General features: G+C 39.3%; 1 protein-coding gene across 12 annotated transcripts in view; it reads left to right on the top strand.

Moving 5' to 3' along the window:
- The window catches only part of FN1 (fibronectin 1), a 69,665-nt gene that overhangs the window by 19,723 nt on the left and 28,253 nt on the right, over positions 1 to 21,689 (top strand). For 6 of the 12 annotated variants that reach the window (XM_003991121.5, XM_045034453.1, XM_006935535.4 and 3 more), the window contains exons 13-25: positions 1,936 to 2,057; positions 4,716 to 4,896; positions 5,095 to 5,271; positions 6,295 to 6,423; positions 6,531 to 6,620; positions 7,628 to 7,822; positions 8,611 to 8,883; positions 10,203 to 10,469; positions 15,515 to 15,609; positions 17,286 to 17,454; positions 17,997 to 18,083; positions 19,334 to 19,525; positions 20,832 to 21,104. In XM_003991121.5, coding sequence (XP_003991170.1) covers positions 1,936 to 2,057; positions 4,716 to 4,896; positions 5,095 to 5,271; positions 6,295 to 6,423; positions 6,531 to 6,620; positions 7,628 to 7,822; positions 8,611 to 8,883; positions 10,203 to 10,469; positions 15,515 to 15,609; positions 17,286 to 17,454; positions 17,997 to 18,083; positions 19,334 to 19,525; positions 20,832 to 21,104 — 2,250 coding nt within the window. The remainder of the gene's footprint in view (positions 1 to 1,935; positions 2,058 to 4,715; positions 4,897 to 5,094; positions 5,272 to 6,294; positions 6,424 to 6,530; positions 6,621 to 7,627; positions 7,823 to 8,610; positions 8,884 to 10,202; positions 10,470 to 15,514; positions 15,610 to 17,285; positions 17,455 to 17,996; positions 18,084 to 19,333; positions 19,526 to 20,831; positions 21,105 to 21,689) is intronic. The other 6 variants (XM_003991120.5, XM_006935539.4, XM_003991119.6 and 3 more) reach the window with 1 other exon arrangement.

Here is a 21,689-nt window from a genome sequence, read left to right as displayed (position 1 = left end):
TTTGTCTTGTCTTTCTAAAACTTAATAGACATTCAACCATCATAAACTTTTTCTTTTAATTAAAAGCTAATTTTTTTTCGAGCAGTTTTAGGTTCACAGCAAAAATTGAAAGGAAGATACAGAGCTTCCCGTATAGCCCCTGCCCCACACATGCCCAGCCTCCCCTATTACAAACATTCCGACCCAAGCAGTGCATTTGTTACAATCAATAAACCTGCATCAAGACACCATTTTCACCCCAGGTCTTTGGTTTACATGAAGGATCACTCTTGGTGTTGTACATTCTATGGCATCATAAACCTTTTCCTCCCTCAAAATCATGACTGCCAAACTAAATAATATACATATCAGAGGTCTCTTTACCTAAGGAAATTATAGTAGGAATTCCTTAAAGGACTGATATTTGAACAACCTTATGCCAATTATTGTAAATAATTTAAGGACCTGATATTCCTGTATTTACTGATGTTCACAGAAGTCACATCTCTAACATTTTGCTTCACCATTTGTCTTTAAAAATTTATTTGTATTTTTGAGGAGCTTCATGAACAGAAGGAGTAATTCAAAGAGTGACATGGAATTATAGAAAACTAAGAATTCTGTACATGGATTTTGATATTTATGTGGCTTAGAAATAGGTGCATTAAATGAAATTAAGATTCAAAGAATCTTAACTTGTTAGTTTTCAACCACTTTGAATTATTCTCAGTGTGGAAGTGAGCATATTATTGTAAAACTTTTAAGTCTACACAGAGATGCAAGTTATATATTTGTTCTCCTATAGAAAACTTTGTTTTCAAAGAGAATTTGACAGCAAAGATAATTAGGTTTGAAAATCAATATTTTTTTTTCCTAAGAGCTTTCAGAAAACCTAAATCTGTTAACAATCTGGTGAAATACTTTACTAAACTTGCAAAATTTTGCTGTCTTTGATAGAGTGGCAGTTAGAAATTCTTGGAAAGGTTATGACAAGAAACTTTGTTTTCATTTCAAAAAAGTTGAACATTGACATCATGAAAAAGACAGTGTTTAGGGAAAAGATGTGTTCTGCTCAGCAAGCATAAATTTTCTAGGTAATTCATTATTATCCTAAGTGGAGTCTACACTATTAAGAAATTAATTCCATTTTCCTTATATTGTTTTTTCTTTAAAAAAACATACTTTAAATTTTGTAGGAAACAATCATACATACTGAGATGTGGAAATACTGAATTTAGTATATACTTCAACCTGTCATTTCAGCTGATAATTGCTTTTCAAAAAAAAAAAAGTTTGATCTCTTAATAACGTGGCCCATCAGTGATATGATTTTAGAGTATACTTACTAAGTAAAAATAAAATGAAAACTTTTTCCCTAATGGGATGCGTAGGCTGATAAGAAATAAAACTGAACCTGTAATTACTGCTTTTGTGTATTCATCTGGGATTCTACTCCATTTAGAAATATGGGTGTTTTATATCATGTCATATGACCTTTAGAATGTTGTTTCCTTCTTAGTGGGTGGATTCATTCTAGATGAAAAGCTTCACAAATGAGAATTTGTTTTAAAGAAGCTTAGTATGATAAATAAATGGGAGTTTGGGTTCTTTGTTACTTTATTTGGGTTAGGGTAGTTTGGCAATTTTCTCAATTCTTATTTTGAAAATGGAGACAAAATAAAACTAAGGCATTTTTCAAATTTTATTTTATTTGCTATAAACAAGTTCTATTTGCATTTCTCATGTGAACGAAAATGACTTATTGACTAAAAAGGATTTTATTGCATTGATTTCCAAGGACAATATGTAAAAAAGTAATCCCAGAATTTTTTTTAACTATACTCACCCTTACTGATAAGCAAAACTATCTTTTAATGATGGCCATCCACGTGCACTAACTTTAAGTTGAAGCAAGTAAATACCCAAGATCACCAAATCTCACATTCTCATTTTCAGGCACAACTGGCCCTGTCCAAGTCATCATCACTGAGACCCCCAGTCAGCCCAATTCTCACCCCATCCAGTGGAATGCACCAGAGCCATCTCACATTTCCAAGTACATTCTCAGATGGAAACCTGTGAGTATCCCACGAACAAACGGGACATTGAGTGTTCTGAAACAAACACATTCTACATACTTGTTTTCCAGCTTTCGAGCCAACTGATCTGATGAACTATCTGTGATTTGATATATAGATTTAGCTTTTTTGGTATTTAGAAGGATTTAGAAAGATTTGTTATTTAGAAAGATCTTCTTAACAAGGAATTAGAGATGATAATGTCTGAAACAACCCTTCCCCAATATGGGAAGGGAATCTAAAGGCTTCGTATATCTTGCACCTCTGTCAGAGGAAGACAGTTTTGGCATCATTTCCGTGATTTGAAAAAATTAATATTTAGCTATAGAGGTTCACTTTTTAAGGGATCACTTCTTAAAATCTTACTTTTGTTTCTCTGAAGTTATTTAGGTAGAGGGGGAAAAGAGATGATTCCAGGGAAGAAAATGAGGGGTGATAGTTGGCTTGTTTAAAAAGTGAACCTTCTGAGTTTTTAATGAGAAGCATCTAGAAATTGAAGAAATCATACTGAGGAAGATGTTGATCTAGTAAATTTTAGGATTTCTTACCCTTCAAACCTGCCTGTTAGATCTCCAAAATTCATGACTCATAACTTAAGAAACACTCTTTTAAACCCAGGAAAAAAAATGTCCACTTTTAGTCACAGCTGTTAAATCCTAGCAATTAAAAACAAAATAAAACAAAATGCTGGACCAACTCAGGCAATTGTATTTAAACTCTTTGGGAAAAATTCAAGCTGTGAAATCATTCTTTTTTAAAAAAAATTTTTAAATGTTTATTTTTGAGACAGAGAGAGAGAGAGAGAGAGAGAGAGAGAGAGCGAGAGAGCATGAACAGGGCAGAGGCAGAGAGAGGGAGACACAAAATCCAAAGCAGGCTCCAGGCTCTGAGCTGTCAGCACAAAGCCGGACATGGGGCTTGAACTCATCAACCATGAGATCATGACCTGAGCTGAAACAAAGAGATGCTTAACCAACTGAGCCACACAGGTGCCCCAAAAGCATTCTTGTTTGTAGCATACTCAGTATTCTTGTCATAGTGTCCGGAGCAGCCATTTCCAGAACTTTGCATTTAGTGATGTTAGCCAATGGGATTACTATATTTTCCCCTCCAATACCTTCTTGTCTCTCATCTTTACATCTCACTCCCAGTTTTATTTACTTTAAAACTAATTCTGAAGTATTGCGTGAGATCACTGTAATAGGGACATTTATAGGGAAGTAATAAGATGTACATTGAATTGGAAAATCTTCAAAGAAGCAGCAGTGATTAATTTCTTTAAGATTTTTAACGATGAAGAATTTTCAGGCTTTTCCTCAATGGATATTATCCAAGAGTGTATTTTTGAATACTTTCTTCTGATGCCTAACCTTCTAGAATTGAATAAAACAGTTATCATGAAATCTGATCTAATCGTAATGACTAATTTGAGATTTTTTTCAACGTACTTGAGTTAAAATTTAAATTTAAAATATACTATGATCCATTTCATTTATTTCAAAAATATAAATGGGGGTGCCTGAGTGACTAGTCGGTTAAGCGTCCGACTTCAGCTCAGGTCATGATCTCACAGTTAGTGAGTTCGAACCCTGCATCCAGCTCTGTGCTGACAGCGCAGATTCGGATTCTGTGTCTCCCTCTCTTTCTGCCCCTCCCCCACTCACACTCTCTCTCCCTCTCTCAAAAATAAATTAGCATTAAAAATTAAATATATATGTATATAAATGGACACTTGAGTATTTGAATTATTGAGGAACTGGTTGATTGGATAATTTTAAAAAGTCACTGGGCATTAAAAATGTATTTTGACTTAGCTTAGAATATTTACACTTAAAAGGATCTCATCTTGTTTGAAGTAAGTGTGTTTCTTTTCCACACATTTTACTGCAATGAGTTTTGTGATCCATGACATATTAATGAAGCTGGACGGATGTGAAATGTAAACTGGAAGCAAAGATTAAATAAACCGAAATCACATTCTTCTGCAGTCTTGCCCAAAGTTGGCTAACTGCTTTTGATGGGGTAAATCATATCCAAGAATGAGTCATACAGCCAGACCAGCTGAACCTTATATGTGATGGTTGCAGGAACTGAGTCACAAAGTAATATTATATCTTTGACTATTTCCGCAAGGCAAGAAATTTGTATCCTACTAAGTGAGAAGTAGAATATCTGGCCGTTTCCCACCTAAGAAAAGAATATATCTCTGTGCATCATAGACATTTAAAAAATGGGAGAGGCAAAACTTAGGCTCATCGTATTTTCTTGCTAATATGAAATAAATTCGTCTGGCAAAAAGGAAGGTGCCCTGTGCCTGTGACTGTGTGACCTTGGGCATGTCATATAACTGTTTCTTCACCCGTAAAATGAGGGCATTTATACCATGAAGTTGGAGAAGGGAGAGATGAAGACTGAATGAGAGAATGCAAGTAAAAGCACAGGGTGTGGTACACAATAAGCTATCAGTAAATATTAGCCATACTAATAATTATTATTGACATTAAACTCTGCTACAGGTCCCTATTCTGATTTGTTTTCCACGATTTTCCTCCACAATGGAGCTGCACAGGTCCTTCGTTCTTTGAAGATTACTCATGATCATCTCTGAATGTTCACCCTTGTGAATACTTATGTGATTTTTTTCTTTTAAATCTTTAGAAAAATTCTCCACGCGGTTGGAAGGAAGCCACCATTCCTGGCCACTTGAATTCCTACACCATCAAAGGCCTGACCCCAGGTGTGGTATATGAGGGACAGCTCATCAGTGTTCAGCACTATGGCCACAGAGAGGTGACACGCTTTGACTTCACCACCACCAGCACGAGCACAGCAGTGACTAGTACGTACCCGAGCCATCCTCATGCCCATGCCTGTGTTCCTCAGAGCTGCGCTGTCCTCAGGGAGTGGTTTGCTTCTCAAGTCCTATTCTTCCATGGATGGCCCCAATACTGTTTTTAAAAAACGGTGTTCTGTAGATGACAGTAGGACATTTTCTTGATGGCTGAAGGCTCCCTCTCCCCTTCCCGTGGCTGTCTAGGCAACACTGTGACAGGAGAGACGACACCCCTTTCTCCCGTTGTGGCCACTTCTGAATCTGTGACCGAAATCACGGCCAGCAGCTTTGTGGTCTCATGGGTCTCGGCATCAGACACCGTGTCAGGATTCCGTGTGGAATACGAGCTAAGTGAGGAGGGAGATGAACCACAGTACCTTGGTAAGCTAAATGTGTTGCCATGACAGCTTTTGAGTGGCTGATGGTGACTCTATGTGTATGTGGGTTGGGGGACCTCCAAGAAGGTGTTCATTGAGTTTTGGAACTACTTGACAGCTCAGACCGAACAAACTTCCAATGTGAGGAAGGAGAACAGCTGACCCTTTCTAGAACTGAGCTTGGATTTTTCCTGAGCCATGCTCACATTTTCCTGGTCCCAGTGTGAGCTGCCTTACCCGTTTGCCTGGGCACAAGTCTGTACAACCACAGTGTTTTCTCCAGGGAAGTGATTGCCAGTATGAGGACCACAGCAGAAAATGTTAGCCTTTGGGGGTGTACTCATGCTTTTCAAATTCTCATGGTTAGGGGCTTTTTAAAAACTTTATTGTAGTATAATATATCATAGGCATACAGCTTGATGAATTTTTATGAAGTTAGGACATCCATGTGAGCAGCACCCAGATTAAGAAAAAGAACACTCAGGGGCATCTGGGTGGCTCAGTTGGTTAAGCTTCTGACTGTTGATTTCAGCTCAGGTCATGGTCTCACAGTTCGTGGGATCAAGCCCTGAGTTGGGTTCTGTGCTGTTAGCAGAGCCTGCTCTCGATTCTCTCCCTCTTCTCCTCTCTCTGCCCCACCCCCACTCACGCTCTCTTTCTCTCTCTCCCCCTCTCTCAAAATAAATAAACTTAAAAAAAAAAGATCATCCCTCCTACCCCACACCCCCTCGTCCCCTGACCATAACCGCTACCCTGACTTTTAACTACAGAGAGCTGTTTTTATAAATTTGGGGGTGGATTACAAAAATTATATATCTTCAGAGAAAAAATTCAGAAAAAAATGGTAAACAAAAGAAAAATCTCATAATGTATTGATAATTATCGATTACCCTTTAGTACATTTCCTTCTAGACTTTCCCCTTCCCTTATGAATGTACAGTTTTAAAAATATCCCCTTTATAGGTTGTGGAGTGATTTGAGGGATTGGTTTGCTCTGATTGGTAACCTTTCCTTTTTTACTTTAAAGATCTTCCAAGCACGGCCACTTCTGTGAGCATCCCTGACCTGCTTCCTGGACGAAAATACATTGTAAATGTCTATCAGATATCTGAAGAAGGAGAGCAGAGTCTGATCCTGTCTACTTCACAGACAACAGGTACATGTGTACTACATGCTGTGAGAAGAATTGTTTGTCTGTAGAACAGGCCTAGAGTGATATTTCCTGACTGTTTTCCTCATTTGCCCTTTTCTTTTTGTTGTTAGCGCCTGATGCGCCTCCTGACCCTGCCGTGGACCGAGTTGATGACACCTCGATTGTTGTTCGCTGGAGCAGACCCCAGGCACCCATTACAGGTGAGCTTGGCCTCCTCTCCCTGGCTTCCATGTTAGTCTTGATGGCATAGGTGGCGAGGTGGCCAATTCTAACCTGTGGACAGGGAGGTCACGTAAATCTTCTGCATAATTACTAGTCTAGGGTAGAGGGGTACGTGTGTGTGTGTGTAATAGTAATTCACAATGTGATTATAATCAAGGCTTACAGCTCAATTTTCTTACAGATCATTTCCCGTCATATCCATTTTATTGACCCCATACACACACACACACACACACACACACAATTTCTTAAATTTTTTTTAATGTTTATCTTTATTTTTGAGACAGAGAGAGACAGAGCATGAGTGGGGGAGAGGCAGAGAGAGAGGAAGGCACAGAATCTGAAGGAGGCTCTAGGCTCTAAGCTGTCAGCACAGAGCCCGACGTGGGGCTCGAACTCGTCAGCTGCGAGATCATGACCCAGGCTGAAGTTGGACGCTCAACCGACTGAGCCACCCAGGCTCCCCAACACACACAATTTCTAATGCCAGCTCATGGACTTATTTAACCAGGCATTTCTGAGGCCGAAGAGAGTTAATTTTTCTGAAAACCTCATTCTAAGACTTATTCTTAAAGAGGTAGCTCAGTTGCCTTCTTAGCTCATTAAGTGACTCAGCTGCCTCTAAAGTTTCCGAAAGAGACAGTGCTAGACAATCTGCGCTCAAGGTAGTTCACTAATTGCTTTCAGTGCTCGGAGCTCAAAGAGAAGAAATCATTTTAACATGAGTATTTTCACCTCGTGGCATCTCTAATAGACATTTATTAAGGATATTAGGTCTTCAAGGATGATATTTATTATTTAAAAAGGTTTGCACGGCTGCTCTTGTTTTACCTTTGTACTGAATAGTCCTTATGAGAAGTGGCAACATCTCTGGTTCTTAACTAATCAAGCAAGATGCTAAGGGTTTTCTGATAAGAGATTTACGACTTACGAAACCTCTGTTTCATAAAACAGTGTGGCTAACGTTTCCCCCTTGAATCTGCAGGATACAGAATAGTGTACTCGCCATCAGTAGAAGGTAGTAGCACAGAACTTAACCTTCCTGAAACCGCCAACTCCGTCACCCTCAGTGACTTGCAACCTGGAGTTCAGTATAACATCACGATCTACGCTGTGGAAGAAAATCAAGAAAGTACTCCTGTTTTCATCCAGCAAGAAACCACTGGTGTCCCGCGTTCAGGTAACTTAAAGTCACTTCTTATGGCATTGTATCTCTTAGGGCTTAACGAGGAAACACGACTAACCGCTCTTTTGTTGGAGAAATAAAACTATCCTTGGACTGTGTTCATTTCCTTAGCCTGCTAGGGAGGACCAGAAATGTTAGACGAAAGAATAGTTGTTTCTGTGGGAGGGTTGCTTCGTCTCTGTCAACATTTCCTCCATGCAAGTGATCTTATAGATTAGTTTATCCCTAAACTTAAGAAATATGACTGAAATGTCCACACTATTAACTGACTTATCAAAGCTGGCTATTGGCCTTCCCGAATAAAAACTGACACCTTAGCGTCTTCACATTTTTCTCTAGAAACTTAAGGCTCACTTTCTCTATTCCTTTGAAATACTATAAAATGATTCAGTAAAATACAAACCACATTTTTTTCTGTTGTCACAATAAGGGTTTATTTTATTTTATTATTGTATCATTGTATTGCATTGTATTGTACTGTATTTTTTGCATGTTTATTTTAAACTACTTGATAGGACACTTAATATGTTGGAAACTCTTCGGTTTACCTACATATTTTAGATAAAAACTTCAAATGTTCTATCTAAGCAGTATGTCAGAACCATGAAAATATAAGAAAAAAATCATATTTTCTAGTTAAGAGACAAAACTTGGCATTAGTTTGGAATGAGAACCCCTGTGAATTTCCTTATATACATCTAGGAAATTGGCTTTTAAAAGAAAACAAAAAACAATAGTCTTCAGTAGGAATTGTGACTGACCAGTTGGCTCTTGTCTGTTAGATAAAGTTCCCCCACCCAAGGACCTGCAGTTTGTGGAAGTGACTGACGTCAAGATCACCATCATGTGGACACCCCCTCAGAGCCCCGTGACGGGTTACCGCGTGGACGTGATCCCCGTCAACTTGCCTGGGGAGCACGGACAGAGGCTGCCCATTAGCAGGAACACCTTTGCAGAGGTCACCGGATTGTCCCCCGGGGTCACCTATCACTTCAAAGTCTTCGCTGTGAACCAAGGGAGGGAGAGCAAGCCTCTGACGGCAGAACAGACGACCAGTATGTTCTGCTCTCCTCCATCTCCACCCCGAATCCTCCACCCTCATTCCCAATCTGTGGTGCATGTGCAGCAAACCATTTACTCCTAGGTTTATGGTTAGAAATAGGGAAATACCCAGTGGATAAGGAAATGCAGAGTGGACGTAAAGCCCATCACACCTGAAAGCAAAACTGAGACCCCCTCCATCATGCTAAATGGTAACCCGTGCCCCAAATTCATGCACCCACGTAATGGCACTAAGAGAGGACAACTTCAGAGAACCTAATTTTCTTTGCTAACAGACACATGGATTGCAAACCTGAGTGTATTTTTTATAACTACATTTGTCTCCGTCAGACTTGAAATGTATGCTCTTAACCCTTCTATGAGAGAATTACTTACGAATAGTGATTGCTTGAAACATTGCTTATTAAGTGCCAGGTCCTCTGCTCAGTTCTTTACAAGCGTTGTCCTTATATTTAATACTCTTTTGGATCTAATGAGGAAGGTCTTATTATCCTCATTGGATTCATGAAGGAATGAAGCTCTTAAAAATTTCTGCAATTTGTAAAGTTCCAGAGCTAGGAAGTGATGCAGCTAGATCTACAAAGACGTAATGGCATTTTGGCTCTATGTCCCATTCTTTCCGTGATTATCCTTGACTATCTCCTAAGCATTCCCTTCATCTGAAAAGCGTTTTTAAGTTACTGCAGGGAAACCGCTAGTAATCATACTCAAGGAAACTCACGATGTGTGTGATTCTTTCTGATAGTGCACACTCACCAGTGTCTTACCATGATTCTGATGTATATGTTATAATTATTACCTGATAGGAATCATGGGAAAACTACTTTTATTTCTCTAGCAAAGGACTAGTCATTCAATAAATGCAGAGAATACTGTTTCTGTTCCTTGTAGAGGTTATGTCTTCCCTCATTTTAGTGGGCTTATCTCTCATTTCTTAACCTGTTTGGCTCAGAGCAGAGTCTAATTGTAGCCTTCACAAGTGTTTTCGTTTTTGTATTTTTAATGCTATCTCTATAATGTTAGTATAATTTCAGAGGGTGATGGGAAAGTCAGGATGGAAAATTAGACCTTCCTCAGGATCAAAGTCAAGCAAAAAAAGAAAAAAAAAGCAGCAATTTCTCATGACTGACACAGTTTTGCAAAGTTCTGTGTAGCACTCCATTTCTTAATGGCTCAACATTTCCAAGGTTTTGACTTTTGCTTAGTTTCAACCTTGAGAAATCTTTAGAAAATTCAGCTGGGCTTTTAAGTTTCAGTATGATCATTACCAAGGTTCAAATATTTCTTGATGTGTTTTATCTTTTCTTTCTAGAATTGGATGCTCCCACTAACCTCCGATTTACCAACGAAACTGACTCCACTGTCATCGTGACCTGGACTCCACCTCGGGCCCGCATAGCCGGGTACCGACTGACCGTGGCCCTGACCCGGGGAGGCCAGCCCAAGCAGTACAACATAGGGCCTTCTGCCTCCCAGTACCCGCTGAGGAATCTGCAGCCTGCCTCTGAGTATACTGCAACCCTCATGGCTGTCAAAGGCAACCAACAGAGCCCCAAAGCCACTGGCGTCTTTACCACCCGTAAGCCAAAGTTTACCCTCTTTTCTTAGTGATGTCATAGGTTCTTTTACCTTTATTTGCATTCTCTGTTCTTCATCCCACTTTTAAAAAGTTAACTTAAAAAACCTCAGTATAAGGGGCACCTGGGTGGTTCAGTCGGTTGAGCTTCCAACTCTTGGTTTCTGCTCAGGTCATGATCTCACAATTCGTGGGTTTGAGCCCCACATCGGACTCTGCACTGACAGTGAGGAGTCTGCTTGGGATTCTCTCTCCCTCTCTTTCCCTCTCTGCCCCTCCCCTGCTCTGCTCTTTCTCTCTCTCTCTCTCTCTCTCTCTCTCAAAACAAATAAATAAACTTAAAAAAAAAAGGAAGATTTAAACCAGTGCTACTCAAAATGTGGTCATGGACCAGCTATTTGAACCATGAATTGTTTCTTATTGGACAATAAGGAGCTTGTGCCATAATATAAATCATGAAACACACCATTCAGTTCACTTGATTATTTTTCGAAGCAAGATTTTCTTGATGAAGGTAGCAGCATGTTAAACTACAAATGTTGCCAAGCTTCTTCTTTCCTCTGGGACCACTTTGAGTAACACAGTTTAAAGCACCTAGTTATTTGAAAATTGAATGCTATTGTATTAAATGAATTTACCAAATCCTAGCTAAGGCAAGGAAACAGCACCTATGTCTACATCCTAATACTCTGGGTGTTGAATGATAGCAGTAAATGTAGAATAAAAACATTTACCAACTGAATGGAAACCAACAGACCGAGAAGATAAGGAAATTATTTTTCTTTTTTTTTTTAATTTTTGTAATGTTTACTTATTTTTGAGAGACAGAGAGACAGAGCACGAGCAGGGGAGGGGCAGAGAGAGAGGGAGACACAGAATCCAAAGCAGGCTCCAGGCTCTGAGCTGTCAGCACAGAGCCCAATGTGGGGCTCAAACTCATGAGCCATGAGATCGTGACCTGAGCTGAGTCGATGCTTAACCAGCTGAGCCACCCAGGTGCCCCAGGAAATTATTTCTTTATGAGACTGCAGCAGATCAAAGTATTTCTGAGGAACAGAGTAACTTTTTTTTTCCTTTTATCTTTCTTAAATTACTCTTGAAGTTCCACTTCAAGAGTTCTTAATAAGAAAGAAAATACTGACAATTTTTGGTCACATCTATCCTTTTTTATTCAACCTTTTATAGGAAGTGGCCTTAAATCTCCTATGTATCTACATCACAATAAAGACCTATATTCATAAACTGATTTCTATTAAAAACATTGTCATTTATATTACAAAGAATTATGAGACCCCTGATTTCTAGCTTTATTGGTTATTTTTAAATCGACCTTTTCAATTACAGAAGCATGTAACACTTTTTGACGTATATTACAACTATCAACTAGTTTACATTTTTCTAAAAGCTTTTAAAAATACAGACGTTAATAAGCATTCAAAAAGTGAATATAAGTTTAGTTGTAAATAACTATGGAATTTACTTCCCAAAGAAAATTCATTTTCCTGTAGGAATTCATAATTTACCAAAAATTTGATTCCATTTAAATTTGGTGTATGATTTTTGTTAGTGGAGTCTTTTTCTTAAGTAACTACTAATTGTAAGCAAGTGAAGTCTTTTTATTTGTAAGTTAACCTTTAAATTTTGCTATTTTATGTTACATGTTACTAAGATACTCTAGAATCCATTAATACGAAACCAGTGTTTTATATTTCTTGTAAATATCTATTTCTTTACAGATGCCCTTCATGAATTAGAATGGAGATTTCAGTAGATTTAGCCTTTTTCTGACCACATATGATTCTACAGATTATCATTTTTACTTTTTCACTCCTTAACATGATACATATTTTGTGTAGTTTCTTTTGTTGGACTGAGTGCCCACGAAAGAAAAACCATTTTCACTGGTACTAACAATAATTAAGTAGAGTATGGCGGGTCAGTGTAGACTATTTGGAGACTTTGATATATTGGACATGTTATTTTTATTCTCTGCACAGTATATTTATATAAAATAAAATTATATTTGAGTTAAGGGAAGTACTGATAGTCAAAACTAATTTTATTAGATAAAGGTTAACATAGTGCCTTGTACACAGCACGCTTTCAAAAAATATTCACTGAATAGATGATTGAGGGAAGAATGAGAACGAAAACAGTTCAACCAAGCTTCAATTTAAATAAACCTACTTAAGTAGGGAGTTCCACGGCTTCATTTGAACTTGGAGAACTCTCTGAGGCTATAAACATCAGTAGGGCTTGCATATTTTTGAAATTGCTGTAAGTTTCGGTAGCTTTTTACTGTCTTACCAAGCTTAATTCTGGGAAGAACTTTTTCTGGATTTTACAACTTGTGCCAAATTCTTAAAAGCAAATGTGAGGGTGGGGGGGTGGGGGGGCTGTTTCTGGGGAAAATACAGCTTATTCCTTTATAAATAGGGCAAATTTTATTTCTTTAACAGCTAGGCTATTCTTCATGTATGACCTGCCAGAACCCATAATTCATACTACAGTCACATCCTTTGTTTGACATCAGTTTGTGGGTTTGTGGTTTGGAGACTTTCCTGTAATGGTCTTCCCAGGCAGAGAGCATCATCTTAAACTTAGGAAGATTCTAGCTGGCTGGCTCAAGCAGTAGAAAACACCCAGTCTTGAAGCCCAAGACAGTTGAAAAGAATGTAATTTGTGAAAAAGTTGTGGCTTTCACAGATGTTCAGTACAAGAAGCTGCTTGCTTTCTGAATTTTTTTTTTTTTTTGGTGGCCATTAACATGGTCACTCAGGGCTGGCCACGGCATTTTGTCAAAGTCAGCAGCAGCCAAGTGGTGTATGATTTCAGAGACTCTGGGAAGGCACCATGGATTACCCATCCTGGTTCCCCCCAAAACACCCTTGAAATAATAACATAGTTAGGAAACAGCTCACTAAACCAGTAGAACTTCAATTTGGCCATTAGAGTAAGTAATTACAAAGTAGCCCACACACATATTTTATTTTTCCCCCACACAGTATTTTCAAAACAGTTTTAAAATCACACATTAAAGTCCAGACTGGGGAGGGGGGGGGGGGAAGGAAGAATTGCAATGGTGCCTGAATTCCCATGTGATCACAGGGAAGATGAATGACTGGAGCTGAGTAGTGAGTGGGGTCTTGAGACTTTTAATTTCCATGTGTGTGCCTCTGGGGGATAACTGTCTCACCAGCCATTCACAATTTAGCATAAATGCATTTAATAGTTGTTTCCCCCAGTGGGCACAGAATTTGGTTGGTACATAAAAAAGAAGGAATAATGAAGACACCAAACACGTGCTCTGAGCTGGCAACACACTTGAAACCCTTGAATTTGACACTTGCCCTGTTCAAATGTCTTGGCTTTTGAGACCTCACCTTTCCCATAGCAGCCAGTTATTGAAATGCTCATTTCCTTATTACAAGGTTTAGTTGTTCAGCCGATTATATTTTAGAGATTCTAAATCTGTAGTAAGATTCATAGGACTGTTGAAAATGTCTATCTTTTTTTTTTTAAGTTTATTTATTTATTTATTTATTTACAGACAGAGACAGTGCGAGGTGGGGAGGGGCAGAGAGAGAGCAAGAGAGAAAATCCCAAGCAGGCTCTGTGCTGTTGGCACAGAGCTCAATGTGGGGTTCGAACTTGTGAGCTCATGAAGTTGTGAATTCATCGAACTCATGAGTTGATCTCATGACTCAGGTCGTGAGATCATGACCTGAGCCAAAACCAAGAGTCAAACGCTTAACCAACTGAGCCACGCTCGTACCCCGAAAATGTCTGTCTTAAGTTTGTGTACACACACTCTTTCATCCTTTCTCTTCTTGTTTTTAAATTTGTTTAATGTTTATTTATTTTGGGAGAGAGAAAGAGAGAGTGTGCATGTGAGGCGGGGAGGGGCAGAGAGAGAGGGAGAGAGAGAATTCCAAGCAGGCCCCACACTCAGTGCAGTTGATCTCACAAACGATGAGATCATAACCAGAGCCGAAATCAAGAGTCAGTCGCTTAACCAACTGAGCCACCCAGGCACTCCTCTTTTCTGTTTTTTTCTTTTTACAGTAATATTTTTATTAAGAGAAATAACAGTGAGGTTAGGATGTTAGGAGATGCAAAATTAACTTTTGTTATCATTCTTAATTTCAGTGGCAGAGTACTAAATTTTTTCAGTCTGATTATCCTAAATGGGTAATCACATATTTAAGGAACCTTTAGAATTTTTAAGTGTGTCTATAGTGGCAGATTTTGTTTAACTTTCATGTGGCATTTCTTATTGCAACCAAAAATAATTGACCATAATTATGGAATAATTCAACTTAAAGCTATTTTCAGATCTCATCTGTAATTTAACTATTATTCTCAAATTAATGATTTAAAAAGCAGAATGATAATCAATTTGTGGTCAGTTTCATATTTCAAATGGGATTCTCCAGGGAAATTAATTGTCCTAAAACTCAAATCCCAAACTTGATGAAAAGACACAAATCATAGACTGCAAGGACTTGAAAGTGTCTTCTTTGTCACTTAGCTCTTTGTCACTCAAGTACGATGCATGGACTCAGCATCAGCATTCCAGAAATGCAAACTTCTAGCCCCATGTTAGTCCTACTGAGTCAGAACCTGCATTTTAGCCAGGTGTCAGACAACTTGTGTGGCACAGAAAAGACTGAGAAGCGCTGACCTACTCCAAATTCTCACCCAGTGAGGGTGTTACATTCAGGATCCACTAGCTGAGTAAACAGAGGTTCTCCATAATAGTACTTGTTACTGGGGTGCTTGGGTGGCTCAGTCGGTTGAGCAGATGACTCGAATTCGGTTTGGGTCACGATCCCAGGGTTGTGGGATTGAACCTGCATTGGGGTCTGTGCTGGGTGTGGAGCCTGCTTGAGGTTCTCTCTCTCTCTCTGCCCCTCTCCCCACTCTCGCTCGCTCTCTTTCTCTGAAAAAACAAAAACAAAACAAAAACAAAAAAATTGCTACATGCATTCTGTGCAATAGTCTGTGATTCCAGCACATTGAACACATGCATTGATTCTATTTCACAGGACAGCCTCTCGGCTCTGTTCCACCATACAACACAGAGGTCACTGAGACCACCATTGTGATCACATGGACACCTGCTCCAAGGATTGGTTTTAAGGTAAATTGCAGATATCCCTAACCTCTTGTGAGACAGCCCTGAAGTGGCCTTATGTTTCTGAATGTGGTAGAAACAGGATGTTTGGGAGTCAGGAGACCTGGGTTTTATTCGCTGCTTCTGTCTGTGCCTCTCTGACCGCATTGTCCAGGTATAACATTACTGTGGCCTCACTGGATTTCTGGAAGGATGGACTGAGGCTGTGGAAGTGCTTCGCAAAAGGATAAAACATTAGTATGGAACTGTTGTTGTTATCTGATTTTCTCCATCCTTTCCCCCAGGGGACTGCATTTTAAAATATATAAGGAAACGCCATTTGTTGTGTTGTTCTAAATGGGTGTCAACAAGTTCACAAAAACCCATTTAGAGAGACCAATTAAAGTCAGAGTCACTTAAAAATCACATTTTCATCCAATCATTTCATCTCAACTTGTTCAAAGCCCCTTGGGTGAATTTCTTAATAGAAGTTAAGATTAAGGTCTTCCCTGTAGATATCTGGATTCATGTTCTTTAAAGTAATGATATTAGGAAAGTGATGAATACAAATGAATATGTTTAAAAGAATTCCTTTCTTTGGCATTCAGAGTATAGGGAGAGAAATATTTATTATAATTGGAAATCAAGACTAAATCCCAATGACAGCTTGTTTAAAAAAATACACCAAAGGTCACTTCTTTTTTGAAATATGCAAATAGCCATATTGATGATTATGCTACTTAAATATAGAGAAACGGTTTTTGAAGATTACCTTTCAAATTCTCCTTAATCGTGTCATTCTGACTTTCAGAAGCCTTGTAACCTACAAAGGACGTCTCTAGAGTAGAACACTGTTTGATGATACGGTATTGCCTAGGTTTTGAAATAAAATATTAAAAAATTGAAAATTATGGGCACATTTATTTTAATTCTTCTTTTGTAATATATTGTCCTGCAGTTTAAGCTATGAACATACTTCTTCAAAAGAAATGTTTCTGAAGTACAAAATGTTAAAGGCTCTACTAACCTTTACATTGAATGTTCATAACTCATTAAAAAGAGTGCTAGAGGATTTCTTCCAGCAAAAAAGAAAATAGAGGGGCACCTGGGTGGCTCAGTCGGTTAAACATCTGACTTCAGCTCACGCCATGATCTCACCGGCCGTATGGTCGAGCCACACGTCAGGCTCTGTGCCGACAGCTCAGAGCCTGGAGCCTGTTTCAGATTCTATGTCTCCCTCTCTCTCTGTCCCTTCCCCGCTTGCACTCTGTCTCTCTCTCTCTCTCTCTCTCTCTCTCAATAAATAAATAAATAAATAAATAAATAAATAATAAAAAGACAAAAAAGAAAATAGAAATGAGTTGCCATGTTGCCCCAAGCCTCTGTGTACTTCTGGTTTATATCAGGAGATTATTTATCAAGCAAAACCTTATGTAATGACATTTCTCCAGAGACTTCCATTACAAGCCAATGTAATGCAGTTTGGGAAGATACCTCTCCCACCTTGCGCCCCCAGTCCAGGGAGCTTCCAGTTGAAGAATCTAATAGAGCGAAAGGCAGGCGCCAACTCATTCCCTAATAAAAGCACAGCATGCAGTGTGCATAGAAGCTCACATTATACAAAGCATGACCAAAACCTCTCGGCAGTAACCTAGCTCTGGAAATATTTGCCCTTGGTGTTTATTTTGCTTTCCTTCTTCTAGCTGGGTGTACGACCAAGCCAGGGAGGGGAAGCACCACGAGAAGTGACTTCAGAGTCAGGAAGCATCGTTGTGTCTGGCCTGACTCCAGGCGTGGAATACATTTACACCATCTCGGTCCTGAGAGATGGGCAGGAGAGAGATACACCGATTGTAAAGAAAGTTGTGACACGTAAGAGGAGTCCTTTGCCTCTTTTCTTTTAGCTTTTAAAACTGTTCCAATTTGTAAAAATAACTGATATCAGTATCACTTTTTGCTTCTGATGACGGTGTAAGAGGAAGATCCCATGTCTCCTTATCTTATTAGCTATTTCTAAATTTGGAGCAGCAAGTTCAACTCTTGTCATATATTCCATGACATCAGAACTGTTCTTTCTAATGTCAAAAATATTTATGAACTGGAAGACAGAAAGAATGTCAATAGTATTTCAAAATTGTTAATTGTAAAAAAAAATGGTCTCAGAGAATTGCTGTCCACCATGGTTTCATAGTATAGCTTCTATTATGTTTTTACTGATTCTTAAAAAGAAGGGATGGAAGGAGGGAGGGGGAGACAGAGGAGAGAGAAAAAAGAAAGAGGAAAGAAGGAAGGGAAGGGGAGGGGAGGGAAGGGAAAAAAAGGGAGGGAGAGAAGGAAAGGGCAGCAAGAAACATTCCACAGGTCAAGTGCTTGGTGTTAGCTTTAACTTGTAACTTAAACTTTTTTCTGCATAGCATTGTCTCCACCCACAAACCTGCACCTGGAGGCAAACCCCGACACCGGTGTGCTTACAGTGTCCTGGGAGAGGAGCACCACTCCAGGTAAGCCTGGGATGTATCAAAGGGCAAGTCTGTGTGGTACTGTCACAGGACAAAGGTGTTGGAAACTTTGAGAGAAAGGGTCAACATTATAAGTACCCAGCTTTCCATAAAAAATATAGTACGTGAGCGTACATCACAGAGTGACATGTAGCGTGTTTCACTGCATGTGTCTTTAGATAACAGGAAAGTGAACAAGGCAGACCCTTATCAAGCTGTAGGGCATCATGAGGGCTGACAGAAACCATTCTGGATGGTACCTTTTGCTCAGTGGTGCTCAAAATTGCCAGAAAAAAAAAAAAAGGCTGAAATCATACTGCAGAAATGTCTTTTTGTCTATTGTTAGAGATTCTAAGTATACTATTCAATGAAGTTTTACAAATGTTTTGTCATGAGAGGCACCACAAAACTCTAAAGGTGATGGAAGACAGAAATGACCTCCAGTTTGAAACTTTAAGCTGGCAAGTCGTATGCTTGTTTGAAACCAGATCATTAACATTTAGTCTTCGTGGATGGTCTAGGCTGCCTGTCTGGATGGTCACTAGCAAATGTAATGACCTAAACCTTTATTTCCATCCAGTTGGACTTTCTTGTCTAGACACCATTTTCATGTCCAGCCTGTTCCTCACCCTTTAGTAAGTTTAACTTAAACATATTTTCTCATTTAGTCTGGTCCCTGTGGATCTCTAATTATCACTGTTTTAATTTGAATGTCTCTCTCTTCCCCCTCAACACTCTTACTGCCCAGTGTCTATGATTCCTCACATCTTCCACAGTGAGCATTTTTTGTATACAATATAAGTATAGCCACTTTTGTTTTTCACTTTGTCTCCTTTCCTTATTCCCTTCCTGTAAATCCCATAGGTTCAGACCTTGTAAATTAGGAGAGCCCATATTGGGGAATATGCTTAGGGTTGAGAACCATTCCAGACTAAGCAGGTAAAATGGAGGATTCCTCACCTGTCCTGAAGATGATCTGTTAAGGCAAAGCAGGGTATAGTGGTAAAAGGAACCTGGATTAGGAGTCAGACAAGCCTATGGTAATCACTCCCCCATTCCAAGATTTTCTTTAAACTGAGGATATTAATACCTGCCTCAAAGGGTTGTTGTAGCACTGAATAACAGGAGAGTCCTCAATAAATGCTGGGTCCTTTCCCCATTCCCTTCTGTGGGTCCATCATTGGGGTCTACTTTGATTCAGCCTGGGTCACAAATGCTCTGTGCAGTAACTTCCTCCTTTCTGTCCTCTCTAGACATTACTGGCTATAGAATTACCACCACCCCTACAAATGGCCAACAGGGATATTCTTTGGAAGAAGTGGTCCATGCAGATCAGAGTTCCTGCACTTTTGAAAACCTGAGTCCTGGCTTGGAGTACAATGTCAGTGTTTACACTGTCAAAGATGACAAGGAAAGTGCCCCTATCTCTGATACCATCATCCCAGGTAATGGAACAATAAGCAGTTATCCTAAGAGTGGCAGATTCGATGAGAGTGGGGATTGATATCTTAATCCCCAGATGGTTGAGTGTGTCAGATACATTTGGGATTTAATTCTGACCTCCCAACCATACTCTCCCAAACCATGAAGTCAAAGCAACTATTTGGACAAATGCTTGCTGTTAACACCGCTTTACTTTCTGTGCTTCACTGGGATGCTGTTTGTTGCGATGGGTATGTAATGGAGTGGCAACCATGGCCTTCACTCTGTACTGTCAGCTCACGTGGAAATATTACTAAAACAGTGTCACGTGTCTGTCCTCTGTACTGACAGGCTAAAAGTAATATGGTAAATGCATCCCATCGGTACATCTGTCCCTGATTTTACAGTCCATATCCATTTTCAACAGCTGTCTGTACAATCGTACCTATCTCCACATGTGAGCATTGGCTTAGCACTTGGTTGACACGTCCAATTCTTCGTCTTGCAGTTTCAAATCCTTCCTTCATAAAACTGAAGAAAAAAAGAAAGGCCATACCTTCGGGTGTTCTTTCTGGTGGATTGAAAGACAACACTGAAAAGACCTATCTAGAGATAGGTTTTTTATTTGCCCCAAATTGGATTGTGACCGAATGAAAGCATTGGACAGGCGGTGTTCTCCTTTGCCCTGTTTGGTAGAATGCTTTTACTAATGCTAATTAAATAACTTTGATTATGAATTAAACAAAATATTGGCAATAGTATTGGACTCAAGTCTGTCTTCCACCTGAATGTGCTTGTGAATGGCACATTTCACACCATACAATGATACTGCATCAGCATTATGGCCATAATGTTGTCATGAGTTTTTGTATGGGAAAAGAAAGAAAAACCCACAGATTTTTTTTTTTTTTTAAGCTTCTTCATGCAAGCTCTATTTTCCTACTAAAACAGTTTGGATTAAAAAAAAAAACAGCATTGTTGATACTTACTACAGATATCATGTCTAGGTTCTAAGAATGGTTTTGACATCCTAAATAGGCCTATAATTTTTAGGAATCTGAGACGTTCAAACTCTACTATTTAGAGACATTTCTAAAATGCAAGAAAATCCCAAAGAATATTGTAACCTGTCTTATTCTCCCAGGAAAGCAAACTATTCATGATGATTAGGATGTCTTTTCAGAAAATTTGGAAAAGATTGCATATTACCATCATTGCTTTAACATTCCATCAATTATTACCACTGGTAACCTGATGTACACTGCTTTATTTTTTCCTCTTTTTTGCCTCTATTTTCCTTTTGCCCCTCTTTGCTTTGTAACTCAATAGAGGTGCCCCAACTCACTGACCTAAGCTTTGTTGATATAACCGATTCAAGCATCGGCCTGAGGTGGACCCCGCTAAACTCTTCCACCATTATTGGGTACCGCATCACAGTAGTTGCGGCAGGAGAAGGTATCCCTATTTTTGAAGATTTTGTGGACTCCTCAGTAGGATACTACACAGTGACAGGGCTGGAGCCGGGCATTGACTATGACATCAGCGTTATCACTCTCATTAATGGCGGAGAGAGTGCCCCTACTACACTGACACAGCAAACGGGTGAATTTTGAAAACTTCTGTGTTTGAGACGTGGACGGTGTTGCATGCTGCCACCAGTCACTCTGGTTAAATATGGATGTTTCGTGGGAAAAGCCAGCGATTTGCCAATGATTAAGAAAGAGAGGGTGGATTGAGGCCCGGGGCGAAGGAATTGAATGTATATGCTACACTGATTGGATGCAGGCAATGCAAGTGGTCTTAAAGACACTTTCATTTTAGCCACAAATGGGTAGAAAGCTAGCGAGATCTGATCTGTTGAACACAAAATGGCAAAGCTTAAATGAATTTGCAGACTTGGAGTTTTTACAAAGTATCTCACATGAATGCCAACTCGGATAATGAGCACCAGTTTATGAGAGAGGTACTTATAGAATGTGCCGTTATGCTCTTCTTTCGACTCCTTGATAAACCCTACCATGTTCCTTCTTTGCAGTGGACTTAAAAACCCAGTCAAATTTAGGGTGGGTTAAAAGGGAGTTGTCTTGACATAGGAGAAAAAGAAACTTTGGGGCACTGTGGATTGCATTGCCATGGCTAGGTAAAGAAACTCCTCTTTAACCAGTCTGGGGCCAAGCATGCAACATT

The sequence above is a fragment of the Felis catus genome, chromosome C1 (genome assembly GCF_018350175.1).
Source record: "Felis catus isolate Fca126 chromosome C1, F.catus_Fca126_mat1.0, whole genome shotgun sequence".
NCBI lineage: Eukaryota > Metazoa > Chordata > Mammalia > Carnivora > Felidae > Felis > Felis catus.
This window is presented reverse-complemented; position numbering and strand designations above follow the sequence as displayed.